Consider the following 12,826-nt stretch of genomic DNA (forward strand, 5'->3'; position numbering starts at 1 on the left):
TCACAAATTTAGATATTGCTAACTGGTAGTAGTTTGTCATATGGTATTGTCCTGGGGTTTATTCAGAGGCATAAAATAAGGAGAAGGTAAACTAAGGATGAATCTTTTACTCTGTTTCAAGATTTAAAATACTTTTAGTCTCTGACCTTCATCCACTGGGCCAGAAATAGTATACTTGTGCTTTAGATTAGATGGATTTTAGGTATATAGGGTGCATTATGACTCCCAGTGTCATAGCAAAAAGTAGTTAGCCATTCCACCTTAAATGGTCTCTTACAATATGTGCTAACTACAAATGCTAGACAATCTGTTCCACCTTGCATTTTCCTGTGACGCTGGAAGTACCTTTCCCAGACCTGAAGAAGAGCTCTGTGTGGCTCAAAAGCTTGTCCAAATTTTATTAGAAGTTGGTCCAATAAAAGATATTACCTCACCCACCTTGTCTCTTGTTTTCCAAATGCCCACCTACTACCACCTATTGATCCCAATGGGAGTGAAGCCAGGTTTCCTGTAGTGAGAGGTGATGGTAAAATGTTACAGGGCAATGCACATTTTAGATACCTCCATCCCATAGTGATGTTGTGAGGAACAGACAAATGAAAAACTCTCGTGTGTCTTCAGAAGTCAGTTTAATCTAATCTGGAACTTCAAATACTATTATGCACTGATCATAAGTGTATGCCTATTGCATGGTATCACTACAGGGGGAGTAATGGTCGTTTGGCTGCCTTAACTTGCATTTCTATATATTCCCATGTTTGGATTCTTTTTTAAATTTAAACTAACCTGCATTTTCTGGGTTTCTAATGCTTGTTCTTGGGTTAATTACAGCAATCCTGTAATGCTTTTATCCTTATGTTACTGACATGCACGCTCACCCTTAACATCAGTTCAATGTAGTTTTAGATCTGGGAAAATATATACACAATTAAACATGTATAAATATAAGGCTGATAATATGTATAGGCCCACCCTGTGCCTCCCTTCTCCCCCCTAGGCATGAGGCTCTGCACAAGTACAAGGGTCTGGCTCCAACTGCAGAATCAGAGTCCATCCAAGTAACCCTTGCACTCTGCCAGGGTATGGAGCTTGGGAAGACACGCTATGACTTGTGAACACAAACCAATGACCTCGCTCTCTGCCAAGACCGGGGCTCTGAGAGGGTGAGCTGTGCTTTGCAGCCACAAGTTTCCAATTCTTGCTGTCTGCCCAGACAGGGGCCGAGAGTCAGACAGGCATGCAGAGCTTCAAACCCTGCCTGAGGCCATGACGCCGCTGTGGGATGCTCAACCGCGAGCATTGGCATTCCCACAGCCAGGAGAACCCTCCCAGCCTACTCAAGAGTAAATTTTGCCGAGATACCGAATCCCTCAAAAGCTAAAAGCAAGCCCCCCCACACCCCTAAGGCGGCTATTTGAATTTTTAATGAACAAACCGCGTTAAAATAAAAATCAGGGTTTTAACCCTTTCTCTTTTGCTTTCCACCCTGACACTGAGTTTGCTGGAACTTTTGTCTCCTGCACAGACAGGGCCTGTATCAGTGTGGGCTCAGTGCCCCTCCCCCACCCTGCAGCACAGCTTGTTAAGGGGTGATGGCAGCCTGGCCTCCCAGTGCTGCCTGTGGGGAGTGGTGCCTGGTGGGCTCTGCTGGGGAAAGGGTGCAGGGGTCTAGCAGCAGTGGAATGGGCAGGGCGGCTGTGTTTGGTTTGCTCACCTGGGCCCTGCGAGGGAAAGGGGCACAGTGACTGAAAGGCAGGCGGGGTGGCTGTACATTAAAGCAAAGGGCGCGCGGGACAGTTTGTGCCCAGAACACAGGCACAAGAAGACACCGCACCATCGTGGGATTACCAGGCGGTAAGTGAGGCCTGATGTATGGCGTAAAACCCTGCATGGTACCTGCTCAAGCCTGAAGTCCTGACATGAGTGCCAGCTGGCCAGGGGAGGAGGCAGATGCTGGGGGAACTGGTTACTCTGCCCCCTCCTCCCATTTGGTTGTGGGGAACTGGCCATTTCAAAGACTTTGGCTCTTTTCTGATGCCGAGGCTCATGTTATACAATATAGCCGGGTTAGCAGTCAGACTGCATAAAGCAGTGCACTTGCAAATATCTTAAGTGCTGCGTGATCCCGAGTCCCCCGCATCTCCATGGTACCAGGTGTAAAAGAAGTAAGGAAGTAACCTGAATGGAGTAATTAAAAGCCCCAGCGGAGCTGAAATGCTCTGGAAATGTGGAAGACAACTAGCAAAGGTTTAACTAGTGCTTCACCCTTTCTCTGCAATGAATGGGTACCAACAAAAAGGAAGCGTGTCACAAGGCAGCCTTATTTCTGGCAACAGCTGGTTGTGAAGCATTTGGTGTGTGTTAGTTTTTAGTGACGACAGGCAGAAGAGGCTAACTATGAAACGGGGGGGGGGTCCAAAATAGGAGGGAGCACTGCACGCCATGTGACATTGAAACGGGGGGGGGGAGAGATGCTTTTAGACGGAGTACAAAAAAGAAAGTGAAGCCACAGCGCAGAGGTGGGCAAACTTTTTGGCTCGAGGACCACATCGGGTTCCAAAACTGTATGGAGAGCTGGGTAGGGAGGCTGTGCCTCCCGAAACAGCCTGACCCCCCCATCCGCCCCCCCCCCAGCACTTCCCACTTCAACTGCTTCCCACAGAACCCCCACACCCATTCACCCCACCCCGCTCTCTGTCCCTGACCCCTAGCCACCCCCGCCCCTGACAGCCCCCGACGCCCATGCCTAGAACCTCCACTCCATCCAACTGCCGCCAGCCACACAGCCATGCTGCCTGGCTAGAGTGTGCAGTCCCACTGCCCACAGTGCTGGGGCAGCAGGGCCAGGCAGGACAGGCCTATGGGGAGTCTCAGACTGAGGAGCCAATTCTTTACTTTTGCAGAGGTAATTGAGTTCTTGATAGGAGACCAGAGCCAGTCTGGGCTCTGGGACCAGAAAAACGTGAGCTACTACCAAAAGACCCGGAAGTAACCCTTGACAAGGAGGTAGCATTTTTCCAAAAAAAAAAAAAAAAAGGGGGGGGGGTCAAATTTAGAGCTGTATTTAGCACTGTTAAACAGCAGAATGCTACCAGTGCGGTTGACACTTTGCTGCCATGACAGTCACCGTGCCTGTATTACATACTGATGTCAGCGACACTAAGGCCTTGCAGACACAGCAATACAGCTAAGGCAAAACAAACAAACAGCTGTAAGATTGTGGGGTCCTGGGAGCTCCTTGACAAGTGCGCTGTCTGTGCAGGTTTACGTAGTCCTGCCTCAGCATGGCTGGACTACACCGCTCATGGACCCTTCATTTTATGAGCCAATCTACCCCCCTCTGAGTCAGCTTTGCGGTACAAACTTGGACAGGTTTTAGGTATGGGCGTGGATGGGGAAGTAGCAGCCAGAAAGCTATGGCTCAGTGTTACTGCATGCATCCAGGTAGTGTACATATTTAGTGCCTATGATCTCAGTCATGTACTGTGTCATTTAATGGCCTCTGGTACTTAGGCGTGCTTTGTACCTTCTAGGATTGAGCCATAATTGGGATGAATTTAGCTTGTGCCAGGTCATTGAGTTGTTTAACTAGCTGTGACAGATCATTTTGTTGGTTTAAGAAACATGATGCCAAAATTGGGTAACACTTGCTGATCAGATTGGTGTGATTACTCCTCTGCACTTACCAGGTCCATGTTTCTTGTTCAACTGATACTCCTGAGGGAATTCTGTACCAACAAAATTAAAAATTCCGAGCACGTTTTAAAATGCTGCCAATTTTATGTCAGTAAATAAATGTAGCTGCTCCAGCATGGCAGCTCATAGGCCACTGGCTTCATGGCGGTAGGCGATCACTCTGCAGCTTGCCTCCCCTGGGGACAGGGCTTGGGCGGTTAGATTGCACCCAACCCAATGTATGGGCCGGGCCTGCTCCAGAAACACTATGGGGCCCTGCCCCGCTGTACCAGGTGTAGGCAGACAGGCTCAGCCCAGCAAGATCCAAGTGTAGAGGGGCTTAGTGTGGGGAAATCCAGGTGTTGGGGAAATCTGGGTGCGGGTGCTTCAGTGGTGGATCTGGATGCACAGGGGCTTGTGTGTGGGGGATGCTCCCAGGTCAAGGGGCAATGGGACTCTGTAGGGGGGGTGAAGGTTGTTGGGGGCTGAACAGGAGGGGTCTGGTTGGGGGGTGGGGAATGGGGTTTGGCAGGGAGTCTGGGTGTAGGGAGCTCAGTGGCAAGGTCTAGGAGTGGGGCTTGGGGGCGGGTCTGGGTTCAGATGGTTGGGGCTCAGTTGGGTGGGAGCACGTGGGATTAGTGCAGCAGGATGGGGCTTGTCAGGGAGGGGGTTTGATGCTCCTGCTTAACGGGGGAGCCTCAGCTGCTGCTGAGGGGAAGCTGCATACCAGGCTCCTGCTTCCCACCCCAATTTCCCTCTCACTGCCTTCTCCCCACTGTCCTCTGCCCCTATCCTCCGCCTCTCACTCCCACATCTCCTTTCCTTACTCACTAGAGCCGTGAAAATCCCTGGATCGACTGCAGATATAAAGTGGATAGCCACAGATCATTTTTGCGGCTCGTGGATTGGATGCGTCTACAAATTTTGTATCCGCACAGGGCTCTATTGCCCACTGCCTCTTCCCTCCTCCTGCCTCCATTTGCCTTGCCCCACTATGCGTACCCACCGTCGTACAGAAAACAGCACGCAGAAGGGGAGCATGACTGCCACTAGGACCCACGAGGTGGTGTCTGAGTGGCATCCTACTCCAGCTGGGCGGTGCTGCGCTCGCAGAAATGGGGGGCACAGTGGCATGTCCCCGCCACACCTCACTTCTGTTTGGGAAGGCAATGGGTCCCCCAAACTACACCCATGAGGGTCCCCAGTCCCATCCTCCCCATGCAGCTTCCCTTTGCTTCCCCATCATTTTCTGTGGGAGGACATGAATTCTGTGCATGTGCAGTGGCACAGAATTCTCCCAGGAGTAAAATGGATACATACAGCAGGTTTCATTTCAGACTTCATCTAACCTATTATTCTGTCTTTGCCTTTGCAATTGGCTATAGCTGTGCTACTTTGTATCTCTACCTTTTTTGACATGGCATAGAGTGGAATTGGCATATGTAAAGGCATGAGGCACTCTCAAATTATGAATAATTAGCCAAGTTATAAACCTTAGATTTTTTTTGTTCCCTATGGATCAACTGTTATATCAAATAAGGACTGAGACCCAATCTCAGCTGACCTTTCCAAACTTGTAACTACTTGTGCACCTCATTCCTGTAAGGTGCTTTAATAGCACTATCCTTTAATAGTTAGGTCTTCTGGGGATGGAAAATGCGGTGTTGTTAAATTCTGTTGATAATTTGCTGTGAAATAATGACATTATATAAATTGTTTCAAAATGATTAAAAATGACAAATTGCCTGGTAAAAAACTTGACCATTTTAGTTGGGTCCTTCTTCGCCTTTTTTGTGGGGCCTCTCTGTTGTGAGAGGAGAAGTTCCAAGGGCTCTTTACAGTTGAATGGCAGATGGAGAGGATAGCAGCACATGTCATTTAGCTGCAAGTTACTTGGCAAAAACCCAGCTGTGAGGACTGGTCTGTAAGGAGCTGGTAATTGAGAACTGAAGGGGTAATGAGACAACCTGCTCTCACCTTTGAATTGTTAATGACACATGATTTGCAGTGCCATTGATGGGTAGAAGATTGCATACACTACTTCTCTTTATCCCACTCCTTTCATAAGCACTAAAATGTACTTAAACATGTAAAAAAAGAAAGGCCAAGATCATCTGAGGATAAAAGTCCCTTTCTTGCCTTATTGCAGTTGTGCTTACTAGAGAAGAGTAGAATATTCTACATAAGACTGGCCACACTGGGTAAGACCAATGGTCCATCTAGCCCAGTATCCTGTCTTCCAACAGTGGCCAATGCCAGGTGCCCCAGAGGGAATGAACAGAACAGGTAATCATCAAGTGATCCATCCCTGTTGCCTATTCCCAGCTTCTGGCAAACAGACACTAGGGACACCATCCCTGCCCATTGATGGACCTATACCCCATGAATTTATCTAGTTCTTTTTTGAACCTCCTTCCCCCCCTCTGCCCATCACCACCCAGGAGGCTGTGGCTGTAAGAAACGCCCCTGGTGGCTTGCCATTACACTGCATGAGGCTTTCCACCATGCACACGGTCCATACATCTTCAGTTCCAAAAACAAAGGTTTCTGCCCCTAGTTTATATTTTGATTCACTGTGACTGTACTACTTAATTCTTCTAGCTGGCCAGACCTGGTCCTGTCTTCTTAGAGCCATACTAGCAGTGAATATAGGAGCAGCAGGCAGACTGTAGTGATGACAAAGGCCAAGGGCATACCGACAACATCCTTGCCAGCCGGGTTTACAAGATTCCAGCTCAGAGAGTAAGGCTCCAAAAACATGTTCCTTCCCAACAGGCTAAGGCTAGTAGGTTTAGCACACTAGTGTTTTTATGCTACGCCAATAATATAAAGATGTAATGAAATGTTTCAAAAATGACAAAAATCAGTACAGCTTTCCTGAGAAGACCTATATTTTCTATTAATCACAGGTATTGCTATTTTTGTTTTTAGTGTTTTCCTTGTGTTCTGATGTGCCAATTATTGCTTCCTATATAGGGTGCTAGGTAGTGCTAGAAATCTAAATGACTTTAGTAGGGAACAATATATACATGGCGTACTCATTCAAAAAAGGTTAAACTTTAAAAAACTATTAATTGAACACCTTCAAAGCTATCTTATTTGGTTGTCTAATTGTTTTAATTCAAAAGCTTCTTCCTTTTTAAATGGAATTGGTCATTTGTAGTTTCATAGTGACAAATGAATATGCCAAATACATTTCTTATGTTAACCAAACATCTTTAACAGTAATAGTCCAAGTACTGCCATCAGTTATGCCAGTGCAACCCACTGAAGTAATTTCACAGAGCAGAAGTTGGTTCTCTTATAAGTGGTTTAATAGTTGCAGAAAATGTTAAAAGAACCCGGTAATGCGGGATTTTCAAAAGCAGCCAACACTGCCTCAATTCTGTGCCTATTGAAATTAATGGAGCTATGTTAGGCTAATGCTCATCACTTTAGAAAATCCCACCCTACATTGATTTGTGCCTTTAGGCACAGCCCCGATCAAAGGGTAGTGCATCAGACACTATTGTGATGCAGAAACCGACTTGTATGTCTGATTTCCTCCTTTGCTTTCTCTTTTGCTAGTTTCAAGTTTCAGTGCAGCTTCCAAAGGATTTGTGACATTAATCAAATCATTTCCCAAAGTACCAGACATTTCTGTCTGTCATGTGTAACAGGTTTTCTGTACTGACCCTATGGAATGATAGTCCAAAAAGCTGATCACAGGTAGTTTTAACTTTAAGTTTCTAAGTAAAAAAATACTTTAGTGCAGCAGGTAGCATTTCTTAGTACTAAATAGTAAACTGGGTGAAATCCTGCAATTTTGCTTGAGGAAAGATTACTCAGTTCTTTTTCTGGCAAAACTCTGTTATGACTTTGCTTCCCTGTTAGTAAAGTTGGGAGGAAGGATAAGAATAGTGAAGTGGAAAAATGAGGAGTTTTATTAAGATATTTATTATGTGTCTCTGTAAGGAAAAGACCAACAACAATATAAAAGCTTACAAAGATGGTTAACCTTCAACACTACAAATGTGTTAATGTGATGAAAGACGCTCACAATTCTGCATCTTTGACTTTTACAGAATGAAGGGAGAATGACCTCAAAAATAGTACGCCAATCCTAATCTCTGACAGGAGACATTTACAGTTGTTGTTAATCCTTTAATGCAAGTCAATAAACCTGTCTTGCAGATTTAGAAGTGAAAAATACATTAGCACCATCACATTAGTCTTTTACACTTCCCTAATTTTAGTGGTCTTGACCAGCAATGACAGGAAAGTATAGAAGCACCCTTGAAAACAGAATATCATAATTTTATTGTTGGATTGTAACATTAGGGTGTTCAAACTAATCAGTAAAGAAAAATACAATTGTATACCTAATTCCCTTGAATTAACCAATGGTTCCAATGTATTTTGATTTGGCTGTTTGTTTTTTGCTGTAACTCATCAAACTCATCCCAGTTTCTGTCCATGTTGAGGTAGTTGAAACAGGGAAGTCTTTCTATCTTTATGGACTGCGTCTTAGGGTAAACTTTGATGCTGGGAGCAATCAGTGCTGTGTAAATTGGCTTTCATTCAACTAATAGAAGACAGTATTGTTTTGTTGAGTGTTGAAGTTTTATTATAGCACCACGGAGACATGTTTTGAAGATGGAATTTGGTTAAAAAAAAGCAAAAAGCATTTTTATTGTACTTTGTGTAATTAAAAACAATTAACCCTTTGTTGAATTACCTTTTTTCCTCCAGAAAATTTGTAAATAAATAACTGGGATACAGTTGAGCACCTGTACCAGTTGACAAGGTTAAAACAAAAGGAGAGTGTGGATTTGCTTGCTGGGGGTTTAGAAAAAGCAGTATCCTTGATTTTATAAGAAACAGACTGGGCCAATGTCCACACCAAATTCCTGATCAGGACCACCAATATCCATGGGAGCAATATCCACCACAGGCAACCGCATTGTCTTGCGTGTTCTGTATTCAAAGACTGTTTTACTCCATTCTCCAGTGTGCTTCTGCAAAAATTGAAGAGAAAACCAGTTTAGAGAAATCAAATATAGTTTTACAAGGAGGTTATTTTAGTTAATTTCACACCTGTTGTTCCTCACACTCATGTTCCATCCCCTGCAGCACTCAAAGTACTGCATTTCCCTAATCATTATCTTCTTGGAAAGCTTGGAAAGCTATTATGTTTATAATAGCTCTTTATTAGTGTTCGAATGCTGGGCCAGGTAAGGGGCAATCAGCAGATGGTTACAGCTCCCTGAACAGATCTCTTGCACACGTGGTGTCTGTGTAGCTTAGAGTGGGTAGGGGGCACTGCAGTGCTCCAGCCCAGCATTGAGAAATGCTCCCCATCCTTGTGCAATGAGCACAAATGTGCTAGTAAGCACAGGAAAGCGAAACAGGAAAAAATAAGCTGCACTTCGCATTTGTCTCATGCATGCGAAAAAACGACAGCAAGAGGTTGCAATGTAAACCAGGCTCAGACTACTTTAAGTTGCACTTTCTGTGATGTGCATGAGTATCGAGACCTCAGATCACTGCATCGAGACCTCAGATCACTGCAGCAGTGACCAGTAATTGTGTAAGCTGTGGTGCATTAGTTTCTACTGTCTAAACAGACTGCTATTATTCACATCAACTGGCATGCCTGATCATAACTGCCATTCGTCAGCTGCCGTTGCAACAGGCTTAGACTAGCTGCCTGCATGTTGCTATCAGATGGTTCCCTGCCTGTTCCTGGTACCTGCCAGCGCTGAGCATACTGCCAAAGAGTAGTGGGAGTTCCCTCAATTGCAGCTTTATCCTGGATGATGTCAGTCCTGCCTCAAGTGAACTCATCAATGAGTAGAATTCATGGCATCAGTACCCTCCAGCTATATATGGTCGTGGAGCAGTGCTACCTTGAAACATAGGCCAAAGCACCTACCTCAAAGGGAGATGAAATTGTCTATAGGGCACCTCTGTCTTAGTGCAGTTTTTTTTCTCCCTTGTGAATTTTTGCATGGTTGGGACAATCAAGCCCTTAATATTCAATTCTTAGTTCAACAAACAGCTCCACTTTGGACTGAATAGAATTAGGTTTGAGGTGGGATCAGAATTTCAGCACCGTGACTTGGATGAAAGGAGAAGGAAAAGGGGGCCTCTAAAAGAAGCACAGTTTTGAATAGCATCTTACTCCACAAACAGTGCTGTTGATTTCAAAGCTGTTTTTAGCAAGGGCCAGTGCAGCGAGCACGGTCCCAGGAGGTGGCATAATGCTGCCAGTGCCTATTCCTTGGTTGTGCTGGCAAAGGGTATGCTATACCCACAAGTGGCCAGCCACGTGAACTAGCTCAGTTGGCTCCACCTAAACCTGTGCACCAGCACTGGTTCCACCTATTCCCTGTCTGACCTTGCTCAAGCTTCTGGAGTGCATTGTCTGAGATATCTGAGCATCACAGCTGCAACTCTGTCCGGCCCTGGCCACGGGTGAGGGAGTCTTTGCCCTTTCCTGTATCCCTGCATGGCTAGGATCCCATCTATCCCTATATGTGGTGCTATCTTACAAAAATTCTGTGTACTTACAGTACAACCATCTTCCAGAACGGCGTATGTGAATTTGCTGTTTCCTTCAGCCTTGAACTCACTCTCAGTGGAACTCATCAGTTTCAGAGCTTTCTTAACATTTCCACTGGCCTGATCCATGTAAGCAATGCTGTTCTTGCAGTGATAAGTGATATTCTGAGAGGCACGGCTAGAGAGCAATCTAAGGAATGCCAGCTGCACTTCTGAAACATCTTCTGGAAGCTCTGGATCTCCATAGCTGAACTGTGGTACAACACACAAAACAATCTTTATTTTTAACTGCTGACATATTTACTAGTTTAAATTAATTCCATGGTATTACTTATGTGTGATGTGAATGAAATATAAGAATTGCTGTCTAGGCTATTCACTGAGAAGATCTAATATTTCTTACCTGGAAGCCACCATTCATAGACTCTCCAAACCAGATGTGTTTCTTTTCCGCTCCTGAATTAGTCCACCAGTTTTTACGTGGCACGCTGCTGGGATTAGCACTGATGCATGTTTCACCAGTTTCCATATTACAGTATGCTTTTATAGCATCCATCTTGCAACCTTGGTTAGGATCAATCCAGTAGTCTCCTAGAGGGACATAAAATAGCAGAAAATCAGGAGAGGAATTTGATTATTTTTCCCATATGTTCTAAAGCTTATGTCTGTCTCAAATTCTTGCACTGAGTAAGAGGTATAGAAGTTTTGACTGAAAACAAGCCAGGAGAAGAATTAAGGTGGCACAAAGAGACAATGTATGATCTCATTCAAATGCTCTAATATGACTTGTCAGAGAAATTCTAGCTTTCTTTAAATTGTGTTATTTATGATCCCCAGCCAGCAAAGGACTTAAGCAAATATTTAACTATAAGCATCTGAGAAGTCTGATTGAAGCCAGTGGACCTAGACCTGGCTTAAAAATCACACTTATACTAAGTACTTTGTTCTATAAGGGCCCAAATCATTTAGGGGCAAATTTGTTATTGGCCTAAAACTCCACTGATGACAGTGGAGTTGCACCCTTTATGCTGATGGTGAATTTGATTTTAACATCAGCATTCAAATGTCAGTCGTTTCATTTCTCCACGAGTTTATATTTAAGTTATTATAATGGAAGATATATTTACCATACTTTATACTCTTGGAATGTTATGCTATAAGAGAATGACGACAATTATTTTTCAGCAGACTTCTGCATTTTGAAGAATGCTTATTTTTGTGTGTTTGAACTTTATGGAAAACAGATCATGATAAAGATTAAGCATCTCGAAAACTTTTGATTAAGCATAATCTTTTTGTAATTAGATTTTATGTTACTGTTTTTACACCATTTGTTATTTATTGTCCATCAGAGAACCAAATAAGTTAGAAAATAAAGTTTTTATTCAATTCGATAATTACAAAAACAACTTTTCAGATATAAAGAGAAGCATTGCATGCTGGGTTCATATTTTGGCTTTTGATGTAAAACATCATGTTATATTATTGGGAGAGCATTAAATAATGCATCATATAATAAATCGTTTTCAATGAGGCTTTCCCATGTCCCCTCTACTATCCCCACAATTAAATTAAACTGTAGTTCTACTCAAAAAAAGAAAACTCTGACACCTGTAGAGGAGCAACAAAGTTTCATGGGTGAAACCCAGGGTATAATCTGAAGAAAATATTGTTGCACAGCTCTCACTCAGAGCCTGATTGGCCCTGCTGTGACTTTGGGCCTGAGCAAAATCCACTGAAACCAATAGGAATCTTTCCAGTGGTATCACTGGACTTTGGATCAGACTCTCAATTACTAATGATGATGTACAAGAAAGTGAACCAAAATGGACTTTCAGATTCCAGCTTTACTTTGTGGTACTGACAGTTAGAAAACAGTCTTTTATTGACCTATGAGAAGCCTGCCATGACAATGCACTTCGCCCATATTTGTTTTTCAGAATACAGTCACACTACAAACAGAACAATTCAAGAGCCAGGTGGTGTTACTAATATTGCAAACAAAAAAAATCTAACATACCGCTCTTGAGTTCTGGATGGCAGAATTTCAGGTCTCTGCAATTACGAGCTGGGTTCTTCCGGGAGCCATCAGGGCTAACAATGTTTTCGATTTGGTTGTTAATTGATTTCATTGAAGATAAGATGTCGTTCATATTGATCTTGTTTTCAGATGGCTGGTCTCCGTAGAAGTATGATGATAGTCCTTTTTCACCATTGCCACCATCTCTTCCACCACAGCATGGACCAGGAGCCCCAGGAGGTCCAGGGGGGCCCATGGGACCAGGTTGGCCAGGTGAACCCTAGGAAATAAAGAACATAACGTTGAGTAAGGATTGCAGGCTCAGACCCAAGTCCATACAAGTACTCTATGGACCATAAATATAAAGCTAAAGACAGTGCTAGTTACAGAAAAAGCTTTATTGCTCTGTTTTCACTCAGCTCTACTGTTTGCCACTCTGGGACCAGTTTAGCCCATCCTCTTCCTAATTCAGTGTCAAACTGTGGGCAACCTTGTTCAAGTTGAGTTGCAGAGATGAAGATGATGCTGGGAGCTCATGTATGCAGAGCAGCCACAAGATGGCTAAGGAACAAAGGCAATGAAATAAAC

The 12,826-nt window shown here is 44.0% G+C and overlaps 1 protein-coding gene across 1 annotated transcript in view; it reads right to left on the minus strand.

The window, feature by feature from the left end:
* Positions 1 to 7,575: 7,575 nt before the first annotated feature.
* The window catches only part of COL3A1 (collagen type III alpha 1 chain), a 75,028-nt gene continuing 69,777 nt past the window's right edge, over positions 7,576 to 12,826 (minus strand). The window contains exons 48-51 of the mRNA XM_039494451.1: positions 12,239 to 12,518; positions 10,622 to 10,809; positions 10,228 to 10,470; positions 7,576 to 8,672 (exon numbers count right to left, since the gene is read on the minus strand). Coding sequence (XP_039350385.1) covers positions 8,526 to 8,672; positions 10,228 to 10,470; positions 10,622 to 10,809; positions 12,239 to 12,518 — 858 coding nt within the window. The 3' untranslated portion in view covers positions 7,576 to 8,525. The remainder of the gene's footprint in view (positions 8,673 to 10,227; positions 10,471 to 10,621; positions 10,810 to 12,238; positions 12,519 to 12,826) is intronic.

Source organism: Mauremys reevesii, linkage group 11, assembly GCF_016161935.1.
Source record: "Mauremys reevesii isolate NIE-2019 linkage group 11, ASM1616193v1, whole genome shotgun sequence".
In the NCBI taxonomy this organism is placed as follows: domain Eukaryota; kingdom Metazoa; phylum Chordata; order Testudines; family Geoemydidae; genus Mauremys; species Mauremys reevesii.